The 22,182-nt window shown below is 36.0% G+C and overlaps 3 protein-coding genes across 3 annotated transcripts; 1 reads left to right on the top strand and 2 right to left on the bottom strand.

The window, feature by feature from the left end:
- The first annotated feature begins 209 nt into the window (after window positions 1–209).
- On the top strand, window positions 210–1,907 carry LOC106614459 (facilitated trehalose transporter Tret1). The gene has a single exon (XM_014230211.3). The coding sequence runs from the start codon at window positions 400–402 to the stop codon at window positions 1,759–1,761; it is 1,362 nt and encodes a 453-aa protein (XP_014085686.2). The 5' UTR covers window positions 210–399; the 3' UTR covers window positions 1,762–1,907.
- A 1,194-nt stretch (window positions 1,908–3,101) lies between these two features.
- LOC106614455 (uncharacterized) lies at window positions 3,102–4,041 on the bottom strand. The gene has a single exon (XM_036375173.2). It carries the CDS (start codon window positions 3,951–3,953, stop codon window positions 3,390–3,392), a length of 564 nt encoding a protein of 187 aa, XP_036231066.2. The 5' UTR covers window positions 3,954–4,041; the 3' UTR covers window positions 3,102–3,389.
- Window positions 4,042–13,179: 9,138 nt separating this feature from the next.
- On the bottom strand, window positions 13,180–14,349 carry LOC106614475 (uncharacterized). Its single transcript, XM_014230242.3, has one exon. The coding sequence runs from the start codon at window positions 14,041–14,043 to the stop codon at window positions 13,339–13,341; it is 705 nt and encodes a 234-aa protein (XP_014085717.2). The 5' UTR covers window positions 14,044–14,349; the 3' UTR covers window positions 13,180–13,338.
- Between the last annotated feature and the right edge of the window lie 7,833 nt (window positions 14,350–22,182).

Here is a 22,182-nt window from a genome sequence, read left to right as displayed (position 1 = left end):
ATGACTCTTAATAAACTTTTTAGAAATTTCGTTAATAGATTGCAAACGAGATAGTAAACAAGACTGTGACGTGCTACGTCATAAACGGAACGAACTGTCAAACTGTTGATAATTGTAACCAAAGTCCTCCGAATATTTCTTCTTCTGTCATATGCGTTTAGGAAAAGCAACGGTATATTATATAATGTCAGGTTTAGAATACCTTTACCGTTTTTTAACGGGTTAAATGTAAAGTTACGTCAAGCCACTATTCAGTCTCCAGTCAATTTTAGAAAATTTTTTTCAGCAATTGTTTCAAAACTGCCATTTTGCTGCAATAAATTTATCACATACAACTTATAAACGTCTTTATAATTTACTACAAAAAACTTATATATTTTCCTATAAATACGCGAAGGAATGGCCAAAGTTTATCGTCAATATTTTGCGGGCTTGGCATCGGCTGGTGGTGCACTTGCATGTGGTGCGACAATAGGTTGGTCCGCGCCGGTGCAAGATGAATTTACCAGCGAAAATGATTACGGTATAACCTTCTCGACGAAAGAATACGCCTGGACTGGCTCTTTAATGACTTTGGGTGCAGCTTTTGTCTGCTTTCCCGTCGGTGTGCTTATAACGACAATCGGACCGAAATGGACTATGATGCTCATGGTTATACTGTTCGAGATCGGCTGGTCACTGATGATATTTGCGCAAAATCAAATGATGATATTCGCAGCACGCTTTTTGACCGGCATGGCAGGCGGTTCGTTCTGCGTTTGTGCACCCATGTATTGCACGGCGATTTCGCAGAAAGAGGTGCGCGGCATTATCGGCAGCTTCTTTCAGCTGCTCATCACCAATGGCGTTTTGTTTGCATTCGTCTTTGGCGCCTTTACAAAAGCCTTTCTGTTAAGTATCATATGTAGTATACCGCCGCTCGTTTTCGCTGTCGTATTTATATTTTGTCCAGATTCACCGATTTTCTTAATAAAGAAAGAACGTATGGAAGCAGCACAGAAATCAATGGAATGGTTGCGTGGCAATGACTACGATTTCAGCGCCGAGTTTAACGAAATGAAGGCCGACAATGCTAAACTCAAGGAGAATTCCGGGAATTTGGGCAAAGCACTATCTCGTAAAGTCACGCTCAAAGCTCTAGGTCTATCTATATCACTGATGATACTACAACAATTTTCTGGCATCAATGCGGTAATCTTCTATTCTACAAGCATTTTCAAGTCTACAGCCGGCGATTTGGATCCACGATATAGCACAATTATTATAGGCGTGATGTTGGTGGCAGCAACAGTTGTTTCCCTATTCATTATCGACAGATATGGTCGCATACCGCTCTTATTACTATCATCCGTTTTTCAAGTGATCTCCATCGCATGCTTATCGGTATACTTCTTTATGAAAGAGAAGGATGAAAAGTCCGTAGAAGGGTTGGGTTGGCTGCCACTGCTCAGCATTTGCATATATATCTTAATGTTTTCCGTCGGCTTCGGTCCCGTACCATGGGTGTTCATGGCTGAGGTTTTTACTGAAGATGTCAAGGGTATTGCCGGTTCGATATCGGCCACAACTAATTGGTTGTGCGCTTTTATTGTCACTCAAGTATTCCCAATTCTAAATGAATCTATTGGTGGTGGTGCTTGCTTTGCGATTTTCGCTATTATTTCATTTGTCGGCGGTATTTATATTTACTTTTGCGTACTGGAGACGAAAGGAAAAACTTTTGCCGAAATTCAAGCCGAATTGGAAGGAAAGAAGGATTAAAAAGCAAAAGAAGAAGAAAGGATTTGAGTATATATATCAATTTTTACACATAATAATCAAATGCAATTTTTCGCAATGTGTATACGCTCATTTAATTTGTAAATTCTCGCTCATATATCAATATATTTTGGATTTATTTTTATAAATATGTTAATTTGATTTATAAAAAATATTTGATCCACAAGATGATTTGAAGATAATAAGTGCAATCAAATTTGATCTATCATCTTATATACCCCGTTAAAAGCGTAAGGATCTTTATCTATGATCTAAGAGACATATTGACATAAAACTTGGACTGTCGATTTTTACAAATCTTCTTTTGAGGCGAATTTTTCACCAACAAAGTTATTCGCCATAGACAGGAACAGGTAGTCATCACTTGGTGCCAGGTCCGAACTATAGGGTGGATGCATAAAATCCAACCAACCAAACTCTTGGGGAATCTGAGAAGTCACTATCCATGTGTGGCCTGGCATTGTGCTGATAGAACACAACTCCAACAGAGTTTGGCTGTAGGAGACCAGCTCATAGCAGATGTTCCCTGCCAATCTCACTAAACACATAGTAAAACCTTTATCGTGAATACTGGCTTGGCCACCGTTTGCACCGGATCACCGCGATTTTACCACAACCGTTTTTGCTTGACGTTGGAGGAAGTGACCAACACCAGTTTCCGGAGCGATTTGCATTTCTGAAATCTGAATCTTATCTATTTTGAGTTTAAGTGAAAAAAAAAGTCAGTTCTATGTGTGGCTTGGTTTTCGAATGTTTATAGTCTTGAAACTCACGGTCATTGCTGTGAGATTTCAAAGTTTACAAGATTTATTTGGTAATAGGAGATTTGTAGACAAATAGTCTGAAGACTACTATCATCAACCTGTTAGCTATTAACATCTGTGCAGTTGTAAGATCCTTCGAAGCTTCGAAGTAACTTGCAAAAGATCTAATGAGCTCTTGGTCTTTAGCAAGATAAGCCTTTCCCTAGTTATAGAGCTTTTAACTGGTTATTGCCCAATCGGAGTCGCCAAGGTAAAGTTAAAAAACTTACCAGATGCCAGTTGTGGAAGTTGCTTGGAAGTAGACGAGCTAGAATTATTTCAAAATTTCCTTCTAGACTAGAGTTCAAGACTAAAATTCCTTCTAAGGTTCAAGTGAATTCCCGTTAAGAATAAAAATAAAACGTCTGTTCGATGGGTTCAAGGCACTTTGTGTTGCCTTATTGGAATTTTTTGGTTTCATAAAGTCGTTCAAGTATGAGCCTCATCTTCATGATCAGCTATAGAGCTTAACCTAACCAAACTTTCGGGTTTCACAAATAAATTAAATTTTATCAAAACTTTTTACCATCTAATTTCGTATAATTTATTGGTTTTGTCACAAAATATGAATTTAGTAGGAGAAGATCGTAACTCACGGAACAATTACACATACATATGTACATAAATAATTTCAGTCGATGAGCTGAGCAGCATTTCAACGTCAATTCGTTGACGGTTTTAAGAACACAACCGATCAGCTCAGTTCATCAAAAGATTGATTTTGAAATACTAACAGGACCATCGACCTGAATTTAGAGATATATTACAGCACATGTTTGCAAAACTTTAGTTACAAAACTTAAACCGTTAAATGGCGACACCTTGTCGCGTCATTTGGTTATGAAACCAGCCAATACGCCAGCTAGTCGCCTCCGGATAGTTGTATTTGCGATCTGGCGAATGCTCATAGCGCAACGCTAAGTAGGCACCGCGTTGACCACTCTTCAGCAGCTCACGCTCATTGTCCGGCACCGTTTTCATGGGACCCTTAAATGTGCCCATAAATTTCGATTCATCTTTAGAGAGATCGTAGGCAAAGTCATTGGATTGCGGCATTGCTTGACGTACACGCGGTCCCGACGTAATGAACGAACGGAAGAGTGAGGTGCGTCCGTTGACCGCGGCGCGTGTGCTAAAGCGCTTGTCGCCAAAGGCATTACTGTTGTTCGTGTAACTTTTACTGGCCTTACTGCCGTTGCTGTTGTCGCAACTGCGTCGGCTGCTGCAGGAGCTGATACTGCTCGACGTTGAGTTGATGGATCGCGTGGTGGATGCGCCGAAACTGGTTGAAGAACGTGTGCTTTTGTACTTGGCTGCGGTTTGTGCCGTCATGTTGATTGTTGTGTTTGGACCTTTAAATTTTGTCGCCATCCCAAATGAGCAAATAAACGATACTATAAGTTAGTCTGCAGCGAAAAAATTCATACAGGAAATTAATTTGAAGTGTCAATTGATTTTTTGTTTTTGAGAAAATATATAAAAACAGCAAATTGAATCTATCGACAGTGGTGATTGTTGAAACACTTCGAATGTGGGTTGTCGTTTCATATCTTTCGGTTGGTATTGGTTGGTCGGTTGGTTAAAAAAGAGAGACATTAGGGCGCCTGACCTAAGGCGGCCATACTTAAGACATAATATAGCTCATTCTCCTTTGTAAGCAAATAAGCAATCAGCAATTGAGTGGATTTGACATGATGCTGTATGATTTTTCCAACCTAACTGCCTTTTATTTTTGTAGTTGGAACATTAGAAGTCGTGGAATATATCTCGACTCAACCGACTGAAGGCTGCGGAATCACAAAGGTAAAAGAGGCTCATCATTATCTGCTCTGAATTCTGTGGATTATATTTTAATAAGTATTTGAAGCTGGGACCTTAGCAGCAGACGCTCTGTGATGACCCCTACAAATAGTTCTTTCTTTCCTAAAAATAAAAGCTTTTTGGTCTTTCCGTCATTAACACTACCCCAAAGTTCTTGTGTGGCATGCCCAGTGTTAGTAGTGTTCCAAGATCTGAGTTGTTCCTCTAGAATCCGTTGCTTTAAGCAGTCCTTGATGGATCTGAACAGTCTAGAGCACCTTAAGGGGATTGTATTCCCGGCTACGTCCGAGCGGCTCAACCCGTCTGTTTTTCAATTTCTTTTTATTTCTATATGGCTTGATACCCAAATGGATTTTACCTCCTTACAGAATTTTAAGCAGTGCGACTTCGTGTTGGCGTGTACGGATAGCATTTATTGCTCTTGCCTATCTACTAGAGGATTAAGAGATTTGCTGGTTAGAACAGAAGCTCAGTTGGCGTTTTCTGTTATTCTAAAAATTTCGACCTGAAAGACTGAATTGTAGGCATTTAGTGTGAATTTGTCTTCTGTGTCATAGAAGAAGCCTTCATTATTCGATCCACCAGTAAATACAGAGATTTCACTGTTGCGAAGAAGTCAAAAATTATCTTGTCCGCTGGAAAGGCGACGCCACCGTTTTATGAGGTTTACTTGGTGTGATACTACTTGGATTATGGTAAAAGGGTAACACGACTTTACTAGGTCAAATAATTGGGCGATGCCGAATTGCAGAAAAAATGGCTAAATTTGTCAACAAACAGTGCTGTTTCATCATGACAACGCACGAACTCACACTTCCTCCGTCGCTAAGCATAAAGCCGTACCATTCACCGTATACTCCAGATTTTGCAGTGGGCGATTTGTTTTTATTTTGATATTTGTAATAGTCACTTACGGCACAGTCGAATGCGAAAGTTACCCCCGTCACGGAGATGAATGATTCATTCCGACTGCTACTAAGTAACCTGCCAGAGCTGCTTACGCTTATCTTATGCCTCACTTTAATGTTACCTAGATATTTTAGATCATAAATATTAAATTCAAAGCACTCACTTCACATTCTGTTCTTTTTCCTTTCGCCTTAGCAGTTCTCTTACTTATTTATTTATTTTTTGCAGCATTTTATTTTAATCACCATAAAACACGAATAATTCCAAGCAACAACTTTTAGCTTAATAAATGTTCTATATGAAGTTGTCTTTTAGTTTACTGAAATATTTATAATTCTCATACTTGTTGAGTATTTTCTTAAGCTTTCATATAGTTTATATGTAGTGTATGCGAGCAGCCAAAATCATTCATAATATTTGTGCTTGCGGTTTGCTATGATGAGTTCTTTTGCTTGTTTACTTCATTAAGCGGTGTCAACAACAGCTATCTGCAACGGCAACTTTGCGGCAACAACGGCGGCTTTAATTAAAACATATCCATCAGATGTTTGCGCTCTAACACATATACGCACACACATGTATGTATGTATATTAAGTAAATAGCTGAAAGTATGCATACATGTGTGAGTGTTGTTGCTGACGCAGCAGTTTCTTTTTTGCTGCGCAGAATACCGTTGATTGTGTGGTTTGCTTACGGCTTTTAAGTATTTATACAAGCATAATTATGAGAATTTTATATACATATATGTATATGTAGTGTTATAAGTTCCCGTAGAATATCGCAAAATGCAAAATTTTCTAGAGCGACTCCTTTTTAAATATTTGTTAGCTACTGAGTAATCTTAATATTAATCCTAAAATTGAAGATTTTCACTCATTCGATACTTTAGAAATTTTTGGTGAAGATGACTATCGCTATTCGATACTAAAGTAAGTTTTGGGTAGTAAGACTACCATATAATGATCTTATGAATTTATATGGGAGAGCGGGCTCTTTTTTTCGATTTTATGAACATTTAATGTACATATTTTTTATACCATCATTAAGTAGAGATTTCGACAAACATAAAGTCTACTGATTTAAAAAAAATAACTTAAATTTTGACTTATGAAATTTGATTAAAAATTGATGTTTTTTTGATTTTAAGTCGAAACAAGATTACCTACTTAATTCTTTACTTTAAAAAAAATTATGTATATTCAGAACATAAGCAGGTAAGTTTACACAAAATCTCATGAAAGAAAAAACTTTTTTGTATATGATAAAAAAAAAATACCCAAAAACTTGATTATTTGCATTTTTCACATAAATTTTGAGGTTATACGAAAAAAGTTTATGTCCAAAAGTAATAGATCTTTTTGTTAGCTATAACCTTGCTATACAACGCTTTTCTATAAGACTCGTAGTTTTGCCGAAAATCGAGATAAACCGTTTCTAACTCTTAAAAATTCAACCACGCCCCTCGCCTTCCATTTTCCGACCACATATTGCCCGTAAAATATTTTTACTTTATTTTTTTAATTTATCTTTCGTTTCCGTTGTGTTTCAACCTACTAGGAATTTCTTTGTTTTTGCACCAGTCTATTTTATTTTTGTACTGAAATGTCTTCATATACCTAGTACACCATGTCGTATGAGTAACATAGAATGTATAAATGACTTATGAATGCTCAGGTCATTTGATGTACAACTTTAACTGCGTATAACTTCTAAAGGAACATTTTCATGAAAAAACTCCTTACAACCCTTTTTTAGAGCGGAAAATTTTCTATTCGAATTTTACTTTCTTAAAGTCTTAGATTTACTGGCTTATTGCAAAATACTAAAAAATTTCATATTATCTACATGGGAAAAGAAATATGTTTTAGACACGGTTTAAATTGAAAATAAAGCGCTTGTTAACGTTGGAACCCTATTTTTAAAGCGAAAACTAAAACTACCGGGGTATTTGCAATCAGCAATCAACTTGAGTAATAACGGACACCCTAAGATACATTGAAGTTTTCGTACAAAATGACGTCTACTGAATCTGCTTCTGGTTAACTGAAAAATAAAGCTTAAAATGCCGAGTGCGTTCATATGCTGAATGAGGTAAATTAAGTTTGCCAGGAAGTTTCTAACATAGTATAGGTATATGTATATAAAGATCTGACTCGAGCTGGTTAATTTAGCCATATACGTCTGCATATACGTGAACTAGTCTTTTATTTTTTAAGATATCGATATGAAATTTTCTTTTTCTTCCTAAGCAGCTGCTCATTTGTCCAAACCGTCAATATCGGACCACTATATCATATAGCTGATATACAAATTGACCGACCAAAGTCAAGTTATTGTATAGAAAACTTTTTTATATGACAAAGTACATTCACGAAATTTAGCATGGATTATTGTCCAAAACAAAGACACAATCTCCGTAGATATTTTTCAGATTGGATCACTATAGCATATAGCTGTCATATAAACTGAACGAAAAAAATCAAAGTAATGATCTTTTTATACCTTTTATGCTATAAGAAAGACACTATTTATTGCTTCCGTGCAGTCGTATTTAACGTTTTTTCTAGTTTGAATCTCATTTATTATTATGTCATTCAAAAATACATTACTACATCGCTGCTCAAAAACTTTCAAAAACGCAAATATTTACGACTGCGTAGTTGTGAAAACTTTTTTGCGCATTTCTGCAGTTTTTTTTTTGTTTTTTTGTAAATACTGCCGCACACAACAAAACCACAAATTGAGATGATGTACAAAATAGAATATCTAATAATAATAATAACAATAATAATAATAATAACAATAAAAACTCAAATATGTAAATGCTATGCACATTCGCTTTCCCTAAGCTGTCGGCAACGACTTAGTCTGCATGTCTGTGCGTTTGCTTAGCTGTCTGGTTGGTTGTCGCTTTGGCAGCCACTGTACCAATGAAGGTCCTTTTTCAAAATACATATTTCACTAAATTATTATGCATATGTATTTTTTGCGGCTGCTACTCACTTGCATTCATGCCATCGCAAGTATTATCACAAACAATCTGGTATTTATACAAATATCAGTACTTATTTGTATGTGTGTGTGTGTTTGTGTTGGATAGATAAACAAAATTTATGCAGTATCAAATCGACGCACAGTCTGTCATCCATACTGCTGCTGGCTTTAAATTAAGTAAGCTTTTTCACTCCTTTCTTGTTGCCAACAAATTGTCGTCTATGATCCTGTTTGCTTGGTCGGCGGGTAGGTTGGTTGGTCGACAGCACGCCAGGGCGTATGTGTAACTTGTAAATTTATGCAGATTTTTATTTCGACCGCACACAATTTCACTGATGCTGACGATATTGTCAGCCATTTCAATGCCACCCTGTACTGCCCGGCCACCGTATTCATATGCTTGTTACATGTAGGAGACAGCATAAACACACATACTCACACACATATTGGTGTGTAATTTTATTCAATTTGCATGCATTTTTTTATACCCTAAACAGGGTGTATTATGTTAAGTTCACCACGAAGTTTGTAACAGCCAGCAGGAAACGTTGGAGATACTATAACATATATCCATGATATACATATATTAGTTTCTGAGATATCATTCTGAAAATTTGTATAAGTCCGTTTCTTGCCAAGAAGCTGCTCATTTGTCGGAACTGCTGATATCGAACCACTATTGCATATAGCTGCCATATAAACTGAACGCTCAAAATCAAGTTCTTGTATGAAAAACTTTTTTGTTTGGCGAGATATCTACACGAAATTCAGCATCTATTATTCGCCAAAGCAACGGTATAATCAGCAAAGAAATTGTTTAGATCGAACCACTATATCATATAGCTGTCATATAAACTGAACGATCAAAATCAAGTTCTTGTATAGAAAACTTTTTTATTTGACGAGATATCTACACGAAATTCGGAATGTACTGTTACCTAAACCAACGGTACAATTCTCTAAGAAATTGTTCAGATCGGACCCCTTTAGCATATAGCTGCCATATAAACTTTTATTTGTGTAGGGTATTATAGTTTCAATGCAAAAATGTTTTTTTTTTTTGTTTTTATTCGCAAAGTGCAAGGTGCAAGGCACAAGGTTGCCGGTAATGTGCGAGCCATAAAAAAACGCACGCAAAAAGTATAAGTGGGACTTTCAAATTGTATAAATTTCTAAAAACTATTTGACATGACTGTGGTTTTTTTTGCTTTGCCATCAGCCCAACTAAAACACGCACACAGCTACTTGGCTGCCATACGCTATGTGTGAGCGCCACCAAATTCTATGTGAAAAAAGTGGGGTGAAAGTGGTAAAAGTGCGCTTACTACTCATTTATGCCATCATTTGTATGTGTTGGTTGTATGTGTGCGCTTGCGTGTGTATTTGTGTGCGTGCTTGTCTACTTTGACACATTTTCTTTTTGTTGACAGTGTTCGCTTTTGGCTTTCGGCATTACGTAGAACTCTGCTTTCTTTATTGTCGTAATGTAATTTTATGCACACATACACACATATACATATATATGAAGACACACACATATGTAGATTTGTGGTAGTATGTTAGCGAGCTTTTGTAAGTGTAACGTGTGGTTATTGTGAAAGTTTTTATGTTTTTAATGTCTGACTTTGCGCTTTATTTTTTTCTGTTTCAATTTATTTGTACTGACATGCAGCCAAATTTAATGTGAAGCCAAGAAATGTGTAAGAGTAAAGCAAATGGGAAAAGTGATAATCAAAGAGTTTTGGTTTTTACGGCATAGCTATAATAAAGTAAGTTTATTGCATTAGTATCAAGGTGAAAATTCAGCAAATAATATGTGGTTTTGGTATGTAGTAATAGGTTTTAGGTATTTAAGTGCCCGATGCGCTACCTGAAAGTAGAGATTACTCATTTGTGTTGTTTGTACAGTTATAATTTGTACAATAGTATTACTCAAAGTATTGCCCAACGAAAGCTATAATATTTTCACAGCTATTTGGCAATTTATAAATCTTTACCGCATTCCAGAGAGGGCGCTCAACATCGGCCGGTACAAATGGTACTCAGCAGAGACAAACTTTGAGTTATAAGGCGGGTGAGGCAAAACACCAGTCACAAGCCGATAGACTGAAAGTTCACCAAAAAAAATCCACCAAAATACAATATATTGACTTTTGGCCGAGGTTTTCCGCATACTTAAGTAATGAAGAAGAACTCCACGCTAAAACACTTTTTAAGGCACAAAGTTCGACATATTCGAGTGAAAACCTTTTTGTTGTTCACGTTTAAAATTAGTGACATACGTATGTATACTGAAAAAAAACGCAAAAAGAGAGCAGCTTTTCAACGCATGTTCGGAATATTGAAACAATGGAATAATAATCAACTTGCTTCAACTCTTGTCGAACCGCTCTTGCCACCATTTATATCATCGAAATTATCAGGAAAGGTAAATTAGTATCCATTTCTATCTGACAACTTCGGATCCAAAACAGAATAACAAGAAAGTAGATGTCTACATATATCACTGCTCATTGAAGATTAAGTGAATTTCACGCCTTCAAACTTTTGACCCAATTTACGACCACTTTTTGCCGCAATTGGGGTCGTAGTCAGCAATTACACGAATATTCTCTCAAGGCGTCAATCGTATCGGCCTTGTTTGCGTTGACAAGCCGTTTCACATAACCCCACAAAAAACAGACGCGGTATTATGCGCTCACAAAAAGTTTGCTTCAATAAATTCATTGTTTCATTGGCTGTATGGTATGTAACATATCTTGTTTTAAGCAAAGGTTGTCCACATCAGCCATGATTCTATAGCATTCCCCATTGACTGTAACATTACGGACGGCTTTTTTATGAAGATATATGACCCAACTATTTCCTCTGCCTATACATAGAGCACCCCAAAGAGTGACTTTTTGAGAATGTAACGATGTCTCAACAATGGCTTGTGGACTATCGTCATCCATTCAACCAAAAGTGAGCTTCATCGCTGAACAAAGTTTTCGTGTGAAAATCGGGATCGGTGGTCAGTTCGTTTTGGGCCCAGTCACCCGAAATGTGCGTTTGGCTTCAATCCTTGCATGAGTTTGATTTTTTTAAGCCCGCAAACCAAGATCCTTCGGCAAAATCTTCCATAAAGTGTATGAGCACAGCTCTAGTTGTTGCACGCGATGGCCGATGAGCTTATTTGAGTCTTCTTCGATACTCTGCTCGACAGCAGCAATTGCCTTTTCGATGCGCTGTACGACGTTATTAGGTATGCGCGTTAGAGGAAATATGTAAATATTGACCAGGTTTTAGCCAATAATAAATATATTGAATTGACGACAATTGATTACACTGCTCAACAAATCTGAAGGAAAAATTTGCGACTGATGTGCTAAGAGGTCTGTGCGGGTATTTAAGTTGTCTTGATTACGAATTTGAGTTCAAAAATTTTCCATCATTATTTTTGGCATTTTATGAATGACATATGAAAAAATCCTATGTGTTAGGAAAGTTTTACTTAAGGTTTTAGCAACCCAAAATTAGCAACAACAGCCTCTAACATCATAGTCGAAAAAATAACTGTAAATTAGTGTTATTATTAAATCAGTATGATTACGCATTAACATATTTACTCGTATATCTCTTATGACAATACAGTTAATTTCAATTGCTGTCCAATTGTAGCAATCTCCATAACTTATTTATGACATAGAAACAATTTTAGCTGTCATTTTGAGAGCCGATAAAAACAGAAACCCGAATAGGGAATAATGTGCTGTGCTTTCGTTTTATTGTCAATTTGCTGCATTTATTTTCAATGCTAATTAAGTTATTGTTTTTGCACTGATACTAAACCCGAACCTTTTGCCAATCATTTCTAAGTAATTAAAATAACGCACACACACATTTCTCTAAAATAATTTGATATATTTCATTAAATTTGTTTAACAGCAAATTTGCTGTGAACACTAAAATATTCGTATTCTTTATACATACATATAAAAGTTCATATATATATACGTATGGACATAAATACCATATAGACCATAAATCTCTATAGCCGGTTGAGTTAAATAGTGAAAACAAACAAACAGAAAATATGTTGAAGTAGTGATTTATTACTACACCATGTATGCTAGGGTAAGTCAAACTTTAACCGTTAATATCTTTTAAATGGTTAGGCTCATGAAAAATCGTTAGAGACCATTTTGTAGGGCATTCAATTTCCTACAAAATCTAAAATGAGATCTATAAATCAAGTAGTTGGAAGTGAGATATGAATTTTTCTTTTTGATCATAAGCAAAAAATAGAAAACTGTAAAGCGAAAGACATTCCCGTTACAACTAAGAGCTCTTACTTGGAGAGATTTTCGTAAAGGTGCTTAAGAACTTATTTTTCAGAGTACTAAGCAAAAGAAAAATCGTTTTTTTTTTTACCCACCCTTATGTATACCCTGTAGGAAACTAACACGAACTAATGTAAGAAATAGCATTTTGGTAGCATTTTGATCTTACAAAAGAAGAAAAAGCGCAGAGTAGGAAAATTAGCCAAGTAGAAAAATCGGATATGGTAATTATTACCGCATTATTTAGGTGAATAAACTTGCAGGAGAATTTTTTTTAAAGCGTCATCTGTTAGAACAATAAAATTTGTAAAAATGTGTAACTAATGAACAAATATGAATGAAAATAAAGTTAAAAGATTTAAAATTATTTCAACCAGAGTTGCCATCTTCAGAAAATTAGAAATTCCACAGCCTAAGTATGTGCATGTGACACAGCGCACACTACAATAAGGGCATCAAAAAAGAGAGTTTAACGCAGTAGTCAAGTAAGTTAATTCATGGACAGAGTTGCCATTTTTTCTATTCATCCAAAATATAAGCTTTACAGAACTGTTTTGAATTAAAACTTTACTTTATTTTAAAATCTACTTAATTTAAGCCTGCGTTGGTTTATGAGTAAAAATACAATATTTGCTGAACATAAGTATACCATAGACGTAACAGTATTATAATATATTCATATATAATATAATTAAATTAATTACAGATATTATTCGCCTATAAGCAACATCTTCAAATTATAAAAATCGAAAGTACTTGCATGCCTTGCCATGGCTCGCTCCTTCGCACTGCCCTCTTCCTTACAGCCACATTCCGCTTTGCCAATCAACCAGTGCCGTGGCGGTTGCGGCAAAGTCGAAACCATCGACACATTACTGGTATTGCCGCGAGGTGAGTTACGGTCTCCAAACCCTTCATAGCCAACAACATATAACAATTTCTTCAAGTTATAATAATCCAAGGTATTCATCTTTCTTGCCATCTCTCGCTCCTCCTCAATACCCTCTGCTTTACTGACATATTCGGCTTTGTCAATCAGCCAATGCTGTGGCGGTTGTGGCAAGGTTGAAGTCTCTGACGAATTACTGCTATTGTCACTAGGTTGAGGGGAGTCACATTCTCCGTGTTCGCTGAACATTCTCCGATCGCCGTGCTGTCTATAGTTATTTATATATAGCAACTTCTTCAAGTTGTAATAATCGAAGGTATTTGTTTTCTTCGCTATCTTCAAGTCATCCTCATTACGCTCTTCCTTATAGATACCCTCTGCTTTTCCAAGCAACCAATGCTCTGGTGGTTGTGGTAAGTTCAGAGCCGTCGACACATTACTGGTGCTGTCTTTAATAAGCTGTGGGGAGTCATGTGACCATGTGTTGGACATTCTCCGATTGTCGGTTGATGTTAAACTGCTCATGAGTTGAATTGGTCGGTTGGTGTGCTGGTTATTCGAAATGCTCGGTATATTAGAATCGATCCTTAGTCTTCGGGACTTTTCCAAATTCTTGGATCATTAATCTTTGTTTACAGTGGATTTCTCTAACCTTAAAAAAAAAAGTTAATCCTTCTGACGACTTCTGTTTAGCGCGCTCAGTTTATTACTAATGACTTTGTTAAGATTTCGTAGGATTTTATAAGAGACAGGCAAAAAACGTCTTTCTTACCTGCGCTAAAAAATTTGATAAAAAAAATCAACGTATTTTTAGAAACCGGTGATTATTGCCTAGGAAAGGGGACAGAACTCTATTATATATCCCATATTGATAAAGTTAAGCATATAAAACAGGTTTATTGTTACGGTTTGACCAGATCCGGAGCTTGCTCAGGATCACACTGTAACAGAACGGGATCCTCGGGTAATGCCAAATTCAATAAGCTTTTAAACACAAAATGACAGCGAGGATAATCGAGAAACTACAGGTGTGATAGTGACAATGTGTGACCGGTTCAGGATCTCCAACATTTACGGAGTATGAAGCTAGATTAACTTCCTGCATTGTCAGACGAAGAATTTTTTGGGGATCTCCGCTTTCTCCAGAAATATCAGAGGATTGCAGCGACCGCAGTTACTCTTACGACATATCTTCAGGATCTTAACATAGTGTAAGAAATGCCTGAATGTGATGCCGATATTACGGTAGAAGTAAAAATAGTTATATTAATTGTAATTTTTAATACGATTTTTCCCTTTTTAAATCCATTAACGAAGGTCAACCGTAATGAAACTTAATTACGCCCTAAGCGGCTAATGATGAGCTTTGTTCTGGTTTAGGTTACATTATTTGAGCGACTATGTTTTTTTTAAACAAAACAATAGAACTTATAATTTAGGTTTGGTAGAGTTTATTACCTATGAAATCTCTAACTGAGGGAAGGTGAAGCGAATGAATGTAGCGAAATACAGGTAGAAGTATAATTTGCAATGAGAACTTTTCACGCCCACTTTTACCTACATATGTGAAGCCAGCGAAAGTTCCAGAAACTCAGCCACATCAACTTTAAAAATACTTGCATGACCAGGTCGCCGAGCATAGTCCTGAAAGTTTTTTTCTCATCTAACATACTTTCGAAGGAGATATGGGAGGAAAGGAGTCGCCGAAGCAAAGGGGTAGTGAATCTCTTTACGAATGGATCTAAGCTAGTAAACTTGAATTTCTGGGAATTTTAGTAAGATGGCAACTTTGTTTATATTAATTTTGTTTTCATACATACATAGACTATCAGAATCAAGGATGGTAAACTCGCTTCAGATTCTACTAAAAAAATAATCGATTTGTATTGATATTTTATTTTTGAATCGATTAAATTCAAAATAATTGATGCTTTCGCTCCAAAAACATAAAAATAAATCGAAGCCCAGAATCGATTTTTAAAAAATCCAAGCTTTTCTGTTCTGGTGTCGTTTTTTGTTGTCGAAAAGTCTAGGTATAGTTGCATAATAAGCGCAAATGCGTGCTAAGTAAGGAGTGGATTGGTTAATGTCATCCTTTACAAATTACACAATGAAAATTTTGTTTCTAAGCAATTTTTTCATAATTATATTTTTACCTACAATTTTATCGATATATTAAATTTTAACCTGGGAAGAAAGCTTCATCCTTAAACTACCTGGTCCAAATGGTCATTTACCTGCTGTCCCAGTAAAAACGGTAAAAAAGGATTAGTGAAAATAAATTTTAGCCACGTCTTCTTTGTTTCGTATTATAAGAACATGAACGAAGAGAGAGACGGATAGTTCGAATAAAGAACAGACGAAGAAGTGTGCTGTATATGTATGTATACTATGAAGCTCGTCTATCGTCCTGGAATGGTATATAAACGATCGTTTTAGTCTTCATGATGTCAGAAGCAAATCGAAGTTCGTATTTCATTTTAAAATTCAAAAGAAACATTTGAATCGACTCTTAATTAGCGAAATGCATTTAGACGACGTTGCAGCCACTATAAACTTAAAAAAAATACTACGCATTGGTGTTTATGAGCAAGCTAAAATCGAAGAAACAAGATCACACAGCGAAGACCAATATTATAGTTTCTCTAGATCGCTATCGCCTTCACTATCAAGCTCGTCGTTGGTCTCACCGGCACGATCGTCTACAAGCGGTATGTCGTCGAGAGCATCGACTAGCACTGGCAGCTACTTCTCTGGGCCAGCAATCCGACATAATCATGGCAAAGTATGTCACAAGTCCAAATCTAGTGTAAATCGAGTCTTAAAAGACGAAATGAATTCAAATGACGTTGCAGCCACAATACACTTAAAAAAAATACTATGTATTGGAGCTGATGAGCAAAATGAACACCAAGACACAAGATCAATGACAATGGCCGCACTAATTGCAAATACTATCGCTGACCATTACAGCCACTTACGATATAAAGATACTAGAAGGCCATCATCAACATCAAGCTCATCGTCGGTCGCATCGGCACGATCACGATCACGATATACAAGCGGTATTTCGTTGCTGCCTTCTAGTAGCATTGCATCTAAGCAAAGCTCTGATGATGAAGACCATGTATGGCAGCAACATAAATTGGTGAATCAGTCCAGAATGATTCAAGAGTGGTACCGACTTTTGTGGCATTTCCATTCGCCATCTCCCTGCGAATTACCAAAACCACCGGCACATTGGTTAACCACCAGAGCGGTAAAGAAAAGGAATAGCCGCATTCAGACCGAAAGAAATCTTGCGTCCTCCGTTGGGGATATACGTCCTAGGAAGAAAAACATCATAGAGATGTTAAGAAGCAGCAGCGCACCAGCAACTGAAGAAGTGGAACCCTACAATATGGCTCATCACAGCGATTTGGTCACAGAAAATTTGAAAATGCTGCTAAAAGTAAAACCTATGCTTGTCTACAAGCGAAATGAATGGTAAATGATGTAAGATTAAAACGATTATAAAAATAAAAAAAAGTAAATTGAAGAACTGTTATAAATCTGAATTTATTATATTCATGAATCATGAAAACAATTTTAATAGTTATTTTGTCGATCTTTATAAGCTTAGCCTTTCAAGATTTAAAAATTTTGCTGATTATTTCTCCGACATAGTGTTAGAAACGCAGGGAAGAGCGTTATTTATAATGTCTGTCTTTGTATGTGAATCACTCAAGAAGTCTACTGAACGAAGGAGAGAATAAATATTTTTTACTTGTGTTTTTTAGTTTTGTGGGGAAGTAACGCCGAATTATATAGACGTTTTTTGCGAATTTATAGACAATGTGATTTAAAATTCGAGAGTCAGCCAAATTTAAAAATAATACAAGGATTGAGTGTATGCGATAATTCGTTGATCAAACCAAAGGTTTTTTAGATTCGTCAAATTTGGCCGACCATGTTCTAGAACTCTGACCATAAACTGTAGTCCAAAAACATGCTGTTGGTATACTTTTACACCAGTTTTAGAGTTTTTATCACAAAACTGAAGAGGGTTTAGGGTTTTTATCCACCAAACCATTACAGTAGTTGGATGATGACCTCGTTCAACCCTTGGAATAACATTTTTGCGTCTCTGAAAGTTGTTGAGGAGATTTTATTGTTTTGCTTATTAAAAAGGTAAGAAGGATATTTTCATGGCCGTTGACTGCATGCCACTGAGCCTAACTTGCTTCAAGCGCTGTGTCAGCAGATGATCAGTTGATCGACGGAAGGCTTTCATGAGGAAATCATCGCGAATAATTCTTGACTTATGTAGATCTGGTTGATTAACCATTTTCTTTCAAAACATTTTTTTTGTACCGGGATTTCTGCGAATGCGTTCGCAAACACTTTTTATGGCGGAATTGGTTCGAACCATGGACAACCATTTTTTTGTGTCATCAAATGTAGACTTTTGGAAAAAGCGATCAATATATTACGTGTTTTAAGAAACTCATATAATTCACAGACACTTTTTGCGCTCTTATGTAAACCTTACTACTATTTTCTTTAGCTCCCCATTCCCTTGTTCATAAGTGAAAGCAAACACTGAACTGAGTACTACGATATACTTATATAATATGAGTAGACACTGCCTACAAATTGTAATAACAAATAACGGCACTTTTTTCTGCGAATTTGTCCTCGCTATACGCATTGTATACTTTGTAACAGAATTTATGGCAATACTAAGTATATAACGCTGCAGCGTTGTATAAGATGAAAAAGAATTTTTCAAAAGAATTCCAAAAACACGGAGATCTATCCCTTAACTAGATTTATTTATATACCATAATTTATATTTACAAATAATGCGAATAAAAAATATTTTTTGTAGTTCGTATCTCATACGATTAACGAATATCTATTATAATTAATACATAGTTAAACTCTATTACACATTTTTCACTTTTACTAAAATATATTTTATTTTAATTACTGTCAAATTGTGGGAATTTTCATAAATTATTTATGTCATGAAAACACTTTTGGCTGCAAAATTTTGGACAGCCGTTAAAACACAAACCCGAATGGCGAATGATATGCTGTCCTTTCGCTTTACTGTCAATTCGCTGCATTTATTTTCAACACTAATTAAATTATTGTTTTTACACCAATACTAAACATATGTATATATATTTATTAAGCACTTTAATTATAAGAAATATAGCACGTATTTTTTTACTTTCTTTCATTTTATTGGTTAAAAATATTTGTAGTTAAAAAGCAAATTTGCTGTGAACACTAAAATGTGTGTATTTTTTTATATAATATAATATAAGCGTGTATATTTTAATATCAATTTTTTCATTGCCTGAACTGGTTACACTATCACTTGAGCTGAGAATCGGCGAAGAACTGTCAAAAGATGGATTTTTTGATGTTCATGAGGTTGTGTTTGAGAGGCGTTGGAGCTCTCAAGAATTGGTTTGGTCGGTTTGAATCTTGGTAATTTAAAATGATCGTGGTATAAGAATTGTTCACTATGAATGATGCTTTTCATGAGTTATGAGCGGTCTTTCTATGATTGCTATTACCTGCACTTCGTCAACTCGTACTCCTTGCTTCGGATTTTGAAAAATTCTGAGAGTTTGATGTAAGCGAACAATATTTATGGCAGATTTATTTTAGCTTTATTCAGGGTTGATTAAGTTGTGTGCGCTTCAACTTTTAGTTGCTTGTGTTTCAGATCAATAGTTATGTTAAATTGATATTTGTATGGAACTAAATGAAATCTGCTGCAGTAGTCCGCTTATCGCAAACTTTTCCGCTACTGCTGACTTTGTTGAGATTTCGCTGCATACTTTGTGCTGCTCACTGTCTTAACATAACCCTGCCTACCTGTGAACTCTCTTCTTTCTGGTGCTAATAAATCGAGTAATTATTAAGTTGGTCTTTGTCTAAGCACTGGATATTATAATTTATCATAAAATGACCTTGATATAATTTCCTTTATTATTTAACAATATTAATAATCCAATCATGCCGATCTCTATATAAATATGCAATCGAAAATTATACAACAAAAAAGTAAAAACAAACAACAAACACAAAAATATCTTCCCATCGCCAGGAAATATAATATGATATGATGATGATATCTTTTCTAAATAAATTAAACATTTGTATTCAGTGAGAATAGCAATCGATTGCGATCAGATTACCCTAAATTGCCACGTATATGAAATCTGGAGAAAAGTAGAAATAGATTTTAAACTCGCTGAGTATGAAGAACATATAAATCGGTATACTCAAATTCATTATTGTCTATCATAACCGTAACCTTAATATAATATTTATTTGTTACTTTTTTTTTGGTATGAAGGCTTAAATAAACAATATTATGGTTTCGAAACTAAACTTTCTTTGAGTAAGTAAATTTCGAACAAACTTTAAATCACTTCTATACCGAAATTCCGTTCCCAAAGTATCATATAAATATGTATATGCCTGTTACACCTCCTGATATCGACTTGCCTTTGTAAATCTCTGGAATTTTTCTGCTTACAAAAGACGCAATATTGTTTAAAACTATAAAAAATAGGCTTTTGTATTATTTCTTGTGTATATTCAAAGCAATTGTAACCTAAAAACAATACAATATTTTGAAACAAAGCAGTGGAGATAACCTTAGCTACAATAAAGTTAAAACATGCTGCATACTTTCATACCTAAAACCAGGTAAAAACATTTACTTTCGACATGAGCGTTTCACATCTACCCAGATTTTGTATTTAAGTGACTGAAATCTCAAAACAGCCAGCAGTACTGAATCGAACGTGTCAAGCAACGATCTTCACGAGGAGTTTAAAAACGAATCTAATTTTTAAATAACTCCGTAAAGCAAGGCGCACTAGAGACAGGTTATACTATTTAAAAAGCCAGAATTCTATAGTCACGTGAACCAACCGCAAATTAAGCTTTAACATGACAATCGCTCAGGAAACGTTCGATAATTTCGAAGAGAAAACAATCGTTAGTGGTGGCGACGAAAACTTTACACGACTAGAAATATCACACAAAACTGTGAATAAGTTTGATATTGCGAACATTTTGGAAACCCTAGACTGTGATGAAGAAAATCAGCAGGTGAAAATATCATCACAAACTGTAAATAATTTTGATATTTCGGAAACCCTAGACTCTAATGAAGTAAATCAGCAGGTAAGTTTTGTAACATCAATAAAGAAATCAACGGCATTGTCATCCTCGTCGAGTAGTGGTGTAAATGTTAGCGGGCGCGCATTTTTAAGTCCCCGTCAACAAAAATATTTTGCACCCAGGTTGAGCACGGATTCGATTAGCGATGGAGGATACTGCTCGTCTAATGATGGTAAGCGTAGTATTAGTAATTATGAGCAAGGCGTTAAACAGAGATTGTCCAGCACATGGTCACGTGACTCAGAGCAGCCTGACAGTGATAGCGCCAGTAATGTGTCGGCAACTTCGACCGAGCCTCAACATTGGCGGTTTGCTAAAGCGGAGCCAGGTGACTGTGAAGAAGGAGACGGTGACGACGAACTGGAGACGACAAAGAAGGAAATTACCTTCGATAACGACAACATGAAGAAGTGGCTTTATATTAGTAACTATAAACAGCGAAGCCCGCAGAGTTCATACAACAAATGGTCACTGGATTCTCGTCGATTCAGCAACGGCAGTAGCAGTAGCACTGAAAGCGGTATTTTCTCTGGTGCTGACCATAACCATCAGCCTCCTTTGCCTGAAAAAAAATACGAATGTAAGATAGTGCAGAAAAAGTGTAACGATCGCAAGTGTCGATCAAATTTCTCCGTAAATATTGCTAATGACAGATTTTATGATAAGACGCCACCTGGTAGGCCCATACCGACTTCGGGAACGCACTTCGCTAGCAGCAAGTCGTTCAATGCATTGGCGGCTTCGGCTTTGCCACAACCGCCACAGCATTGGCTGCTTAGAAAGCCCGAGCAGCTAAGCTTTAAAGTTGTGGAGGATATAGCTGAAAGAGAGTTGGCAAGGAAGGCAAACACCTTCGATTATTACAACTTGAAGATGTTGCTCACAGTGGGTGCATATATATATACTTGAGATGTTTATATTTCACTGGTTATTTTAACACAAAGAAGTAAAGTAAAATATGTATAAGTAGTATTGCTCCTAAGATACTACCTATATTGAACTGAAATAAATTTAAAAATTAATCGAGACCTTTTGTATCAGATAAAGACGGATGACCGTCGATTTATTAAAAATATTATGGGGATGGAGAAAACCTTCCATATCGGTAAATAGAGGTGAGAAATATATCTGGTGACTGTTCCTAGTCGGGAACTGAACCACAGTCGATTGAAGCAAGGGCAAGTATGTGATTTAAAAAAAGAAGTCCGAAGCAATGTCTTAAATATAGAAAGAGAATTCCTCATCACAGCTCATATATACGGCAGCTCTAACATTGAACAAACAGGCAGTAATGGAACCCTAAGAGAATTTTCTCCTCCTCCCTGCCTTCTACTTTAACGAGAGTCTGCGATATTCCGAACAACAAATGCTGTAGCGGTTTTGACATGGTTGAAGATAATTGAAGGAGCTGCTGAATTATTGCATTTGCCAGTAGCGAAGTGTATAGTCGAAATCGCCATTTTAGGCTTT

The sequence above is a fragment of the Bactrocera oleae genome, chromosome 4, assembly GCF_042242935.1.
Source record: "Bactrocera oleae isolate idBacOlea1 chromosome 4, idBacOlea1, whole genome shotgun sequence".
NCBI lineage: Eukaryota > Metazoa > Arthropoda > Insecta > Diptera > Tephritidae > Bactrocera > Bactrocera oleae.
This window is presented reverse-complemented; position numbering and strand designations above follow the sequence as displayed.